General features: G+C 41.4%; 1 protein-coding gene across 1 annotated transcript in view; it reads left to right on the top strand.

Moving 5' to 3' along the window:
- Window positions 1-4,916, top strand: part of ME2 (malic enzyme 2) — a 426,330-nt gene extending 421,414 nt beyond the window's left edge. Inside the window, exon 16 of the mRNA XM_069626976.1 lies at window positions 4,305-4,916. Coding sequence (XP_069483077.1) covers window positions 4,305-4,469 — 165 coding nt within the window. The 3' untranslated portion in view covers window positions 4,470-4,916. The remainder of the gene's footprint in view (window positions 1-4,304) is intronic.
- The last annotated feature ends 1,841 nt before the right edge of the window (window positions 4,917-6,757 follow it).

Here is a 6,757-nt window from a genome sequence, read left to right on the forward strand (position 1 = left end):
ATCAATCAGGGGAAGGCTCTCTCGAAGGCTTCCATTTCCAGATGGCTCTCCGGCTGTATCATGTACTGTCATCGGTTGGCAAACCGACCGCTGCCTGGCCGTCCGAGAGCCCATTCCACCAGAGCGATCGCAGCTACCACGGCGTTCCTATCTGGTGTGCCCCTGCGGGACATATGCAGGGCTGCTACGTGGAGGTCGACGCACACCTTCACGAAATTCTACTGCGTCGATCGGGATTCCAGGGAGGAGTCCAGGGTCGGCCAAGCAGTGCTGCGCAACCTGTTCGCCTGAGGTGAGCCTGGTGAGGAGGTAAGATTGCTTAATGTTGAGTTTGATGTAATGCTTAATGTTGAGCCTTTGCCACCTGCCGTGGTTGTGCATGTGTGTACTGCTATGTATTCTTTATTCATGAGCATGTGAATCCATGCCAGACCCCATGCTGGAGAAGGAACAAGTTACTTACCTGTAACTGTTGTTCTCCAGCATGGGTCTGGCATGGATTCACATGCGAACCCTCCCGCCTACCCCTCTGCGGCTCTTCACTTGGTCATACTGCCACTTCACGTGCTTCCAAATCTGAAGATGGCTGCCAGAGGCGGGGCTTAGGTAGAGGGCAGTCATTGGCTGTGGTCAGTATGACGCAGAGACCAGTGATTGGTTACTACTACGAAAGACAGATCAGAAACGAAACTGATACTGGTTTTTTCTTTACCGAGGATTCCCAGCCTGACAACGGGGAATATTCATGAGCATGTGAATCCATGCCAGACCCGTGCTGGAGAACAACAGTTACAGGTAAGTAACTTGTTCCTACACTGCAACAACAAAACAAACAGCACATAGATTTGCACAACAGCACACAACGACTACTGACCGTAAAAAAAACCAAGCCTAGCCAACTGACCCACCGGGCTGAGGCTGCCAACAACACATCACTGCTATCTTGCACTTTTCGAGCTCATTCCCATCTCCCTTTTTTCATAGCCACCAGAGTGCCAGGGGAACACTCCGGTGGTGATAGTGCTCGGTACAAATATCCTTTAAGATTAACATTAACATCCTACCATGGCTTGAAGCATGGCTCAAGCTCACTGCAGACTAACCCAATTCACCATGTATATGCAACCCTCTGGTACAACACCATCCTATACAGGCAACATTAGACAGGATGTCGAGACACCATCTTGCTAAATAGGTGCCATGTGGTGGAAATTAAGCTTCATGACGGTACAATCATTGGAGCTACATATACACTCCAATCGGGATTCTGTCCTTCTCATTCTTCTGAGACTGCTCTTTTGCATGTCTCTAACTCTCTTCTCTCTGCTTAGCATTCTACGCTCTCCTCTATACTCATTCTTCTCGATCTATCTGCAGCATTTGATGCTGTAGATCACTCTTTTATTATTTCCTCCCTCCTTTGGGTATTACTGGGTCTATCTTTGAATGGTTCAGTTCATCCGATTCTGTAACTCTAGCTGGACATACCTCTTCCTAACTTCCTCTTCTCTACAGTGTGCCTTAAGGTTCTGTACTTGGTCCTCTCCTTTTCTCTCTATACACTGCCCCACTCTCTGCTCGTATTTCTTCATTTAATCTTTCCTTTCATCTGTACGCAGATGACATACAAATCTTTCTCTCGTTTCCTTCCTTTGACTCTATTGTGCAGTCCACTGTATCAACTTGCCTTCCTGCTTTTCAAAAACTGTATGCCTTCTCGTTTTCTAAACCTCATACCTTCAATGACTGAGGTTCTGTTTTTCTGGCTTCAACTATTCTGTCTACTCTTCCTCTCTGACCTTTATTCTGCACGTAATTTGGAGTTATTTTTGTTCCCTTGCTTTCCTTCAAACTGCATTTCTCTTCTATTGCTCGCTGCTGTTGCTATGCTCTTTTTTAACATCCGCCGTGCTCGCACTCATCTCTCATTTCATGCTGCTAAACTTCTTCTGTTCTGCCTGGTCTTTTCTCATATCGACTACTTTTCTTCTCTTCTTCTTGGCCTTCCTGCCTCACTTCTTCTTCCTCTCTGATCTGTTTATAATTCTTTCGGTTCATCTTCTCCTTATCTTTTCGCTCCTCTATCACATCTTCTTTACTGTCTATCTCACTGCATCCCTTTGAATCACGTCTTCTCTACCATTTTTTTTTTATTGTTTGTAAATTTGCTTATGGCTTGGCTGCTTATCTTTCATCGCCAATCTCATTCCATTCTCCCTCTCAAACTCTCTGATCACAGAATCTGCTTCTTCTCACTGTCCTCCAAACCCCCCCCCCCCTTGCTTCTTCCCATTTCTGATCTTTTGCCCTCTTAGCGCCTTAACAGTATAATTCTCTCCCTCTTTCTATCCACTATTCTTCACCTCTTTGTATTTTTCAATCTAACCTGAAAGCTCATCTTCTCCTTCTTTGTACTTAGTGACTTTCTGTTTCCATTTTCATGTAAATTGTACCGTTTTCAAATATTTACTAATGGCACTTTTGGTGAATGGTACTTTATACATTTCATAAATTAAATATAATGGGCCATAAAATCCACAGTGACATTTATAGCAAACTTCGTAAAAGGGATAGAGTACATGTTGGAAAACAAAAGGCAAATTGATCTTACCTTTCAGTGGATTTTATAAACTGATCATGCCAACACCAAGAAGCTATTACAGAACAGGATAGAAAAGAAGGTCCTATACTACTTTTGGAGTATGTTTTAGACCACATCCATGAACAATAACCTGTTCGGTATTTCTGAAGAGGTGAAAGCCATGTTCCATGATCTGTCAAACTGCTATTCATTTAGTCAACAATAATTTACCAAATTATTGCTGTCTGTGCTTTTGCCGGTCCTTAACTCATTTCCATTTTTAATTATTCAGTTAAATAAACCTTCATACAAGATCCATAGCATTCCAAGATCAATTTTAGTTTTATATATTGCACAGGTCATCAATGGAGAAAGTAAACGACAAGATATTCATTTTGTCAATCTACCCAATAGCAAGTTGTAATGGTAATGTAGGTGCTGAAAATTGTATGAGTTATTTCAGCCTTTAGATACAATTTGCAACAGTAGTATTTATAATTACCCCTAAACTACCAGAGTGGGAACAAATCACAAAGAAGTTCACATTAGGTACTATTAATGACATTAACTTACCCCTGGAGAGAGTGATTTAATTCAACACTCATAGTAACGTCTTGCCTAAATCCAATGGCCCTCTCCAGGAATAAGTCAAAGATAACTCGGAATTGCTCATAGTAACTTCTTTGTCCCTTTTGATTTTAACATTTATCCAGTGCTGGTATTCAATTTAACAACTTGTCTTCACATATGAATCGCTGCACCTAAAGCAAATTGTCGCTGACAATCTGGACATGATGTCAAATAAAAAAACAACTTTATTCCAAAATACAAAGGGAGTCATTATTCTTGTGATTTCTCTGGCAGCATTGAAAGACTGTTTCACCCTCCACATTTCTATTTGAGGTTGTTTATAAGACAATTGGTGTATTCTACTGCAATCAGTCTTACTCAATAGCTTTAACAAATATTTCCTTTTATCTAGCAAATTAAGCCAAATGAAAAGGATATGTTGCATTAGTTCCTTTGATTTCGCACATAATCTGTAAACAGGCTTCCTCTTTGTTAATACATATCCACGGTTAACCCAGATAATTTTGATAGTCTGAATCTTAGAAACTAGACTTTAATGTCAGCATGTACCAACTCAAGGATATTTGGGGCACTAGATTCTGTTGGTTTTGAAGTGAATATAAAACAACTTTGTCTCTAACCTGTAAAGTAGGTCAGCCCATCGCATCTCATTTACCACACCCTGCTGGACAGTATTGCACCTCTTTGCACCCCTCACCCTCCCTCAAGTCCCCCTTCAATCACATTGGGGGGTTGTGGGGGGGGGTGGAGTCTCTGAAAGGCAACCACAATCGGTAAACACATTTATTTCAGATGCAAAATCTTGGGTGGGGTAAAAATTGCAGATCCAACTGCTCAACGGGACACTCCCAAAGTCTGAATCAGGAGTTGCACTTTAAAATGCTGTTTTTAAACATGGACTTAATGCATTGCATTTTAATTTTTCAAAAAGGTTGAATTTCACTTGTAAATTATTATTATTTATTCTTACTATAAAAGAAAAAAAATGCACGAGTGTCGGCTGAAAAATTTGAACTGTGCTTCCTTGTCAGTCTAGGGCCTCTTCCTGGGAGTTGGCATCTTTGCTAAAATACCAGCATTGTAAACACCTACCTTGGGCAAAACACATGGTTGATCCGATTTTCTTTTTTAGGTGATGGAGTTTGTGTATGCCAATGGCATGGCATTTCGCTATCCAGAGCCTGTGGACAAGAATGCGTATGTGCGGTCAAAGGTTTGGAGCACTGACTACGACTCGTTTCTACCAGACATGTACGACTGGCCTGAATCTGCATCAAAGCCACACTGCATCAAATAACCTTCCATTACAAGCAGCTCTTTTAGTTCACTCCCATTAGGATGTACTTTACAGATACATGTAATATGTCTGAGATTTTGAAGTATTTGTACTTTTACAGTTTTTGTACTTTGTTTACTTTGCTCTGGTCCAACTATTTGCAGATTTAGAATTATTGCCGAAGTCGTTATGTTGTATGTCAAATTAATTCTGGAACATTCTAATTTAAAAAGAGGTTTGATTGTTTTAAACAGTTTTTCTGTAAAAAAGCTTTCAACTTTATATAGAAAATGTCTACGTTCTTGTTGCTATACTGTGAATTGGTACCAAAATTCAACCAAAAACAAAGGCAAAAGGGATTTCTTTTAAGGAAATGACAAGTACAATCCGTGCAAAATGTAAATAGTAGCATTATGTTATTCAAAAAAGAACATTACAAAATTAAAATGTGGATGTATTATGGATGAATTATTGCCAACAATGTAAAATAGTATTTTTAAAAAGTGCATTTTATTTTGAATCATTTTTGGCAAGTAAGGCTCAGAAATAGTGGAGCTTGTGTTTTGGAAATGCCAGCCTCCTCTATATTTGAGAAATTGACCTTGTGGATGTCAAGACATTTGCAGAGTTTTCTTTGGTTTTTGGATTGATGGATAGATGGGTGGGTGGGTGGGTGTGTGGTTACTTGTTGCAGGGTAAATAATCTAAAGACAGCATTCAACTTAGAAGTTTGGATACAGCATAGGGATTTTAGAAGAAAATAATTAAGTTCCTTTCTGAAGATCATGCATGAGGACTTATGCCTCAAACTGAGGGATTGACTGTTTCACGGATGCAGATTTTTCTAAATCTGGATGGGGCCAATAAAGCATGGTCTTTTCCGGTCACCAAGCACGTGCTGGCAAGTACCTAATAATGTTGGCTTGTAGATAGGGGTGGCTTCCCTGTGCAAAGCCCTGCAGCAAAGACAGCAAATCTCACATTTGATCCTTGCAGCAAGAGGAAGGCCATTCAGGGGCTGCTGAGCGAGGTAAAAAAATCACTTTTTCTGATATCTAAAATGGCTCCAACGGCAGCATATTGGGCAACCTAAAGCTGATAAACACGGTTATCCAGAATGCTAACAAGACAGTAGTCCAGCAGTGAATTTCAATATGCCCCCAGCACTAGTACATCATCCTTGGCTGTAACTAGATTGAGAATGGAATAGCCTGACTGTGTTTTTAATGTGCGATTCGAAGGGAGGGGCTCTAGTCCATCACATTGCCAAGTTCATGTTTCCCCCTTTTCCTAACTCACAATATAAACAGGAAAAAGAGGAAAATAAGCAGGAAAAAGAGAGTGAGGGTGATAACGGGAAGCCTTGAGGGACCACGTAGGATGAAATCCTGGCCGGTGTCACAAACAGACACGACAGTTGTGGACCTGTCTGGCAAGAAAGAAACAAAACAAAGCAAGATGGTTGGACTTAGCCCAGAGAACCATGACAAACTGGTCGAACCGAATAGAAAAATTAGGCCTCCATGTGGCCAAATAAAATTAGGAGACCAATAATACCTTCATACAAGGCTACCAGCGGGAGGGCTGTTTCCTTACATCAAACCTGTGCCATTGCAAGGTCAGAATGCCTGGACAGGATGGAGATGTTTGTTTCTGTCAAGAAATGGCTGCAATCGGAAGACTACAATGCTCTCACGAACCTTTGATCTAGACGTACGATTGCTAACACGGGTGATGGAGTGATTTGGCCAGACCCTTGGCTTCTAAGTTTGGTTTCTTGAAGAGTGGGTGAATGAGCCTGGTGTTCGAAGGGAATGCCTTTCTATCTTTTTTTGTGGTAAAAGGTTGCTGGAGGGTGGCAATGGTATACGGGGACACTGATACAAATGTGATTTAACCAGATTTTACGGATGCTACCTGATATGAAAAGGATAACATTTCTTGTGAAGAGAAGGTCTTAGCCATGTCTCAGAGAAAGGGTTTCATTTCTGTATGAGCCGTGGACTCATGAGCCATGGATCAAACAAAGTCCAGCCATGATGTAAGTTGATGCAGTGACTGGAGCCATGCGATTAAGCACGTTGCTTGATGTGCACATGAGAGCCCATAAGGCTTTGAGAATGTTACTCCAGGATCTGTCCAGGGCACAGGTAGGCCCATTTTCTGGATCTGTTTATCAGTGAAGAAAACCACCAGAACACCGGAACAAGTCACATGGGTACTAGGTGCCAACCAGGCTTCATTACGTGTAATGGAAAAGGCCTGTTATTGGCGATGGTTAACTCGCATGGGTAGGACAAGCAAAAATG

The sequence above is a fragment of the Ambystoma mexicanum genome, chromosome 6p (assembly GCF_040938575.1).
Source record: "Ambystoma mexicanum isolate Mex_15411 chromosome 6p, UKY_AmexF1_1, whole genome shotgun sequence".
Classification (NCBI taxonomy): Eukaryota; Metazoa; Chordata; class Amphibia; order Caudata; family Ambystomatidae; genus Ambystoma; species Ambystoma mexicanum.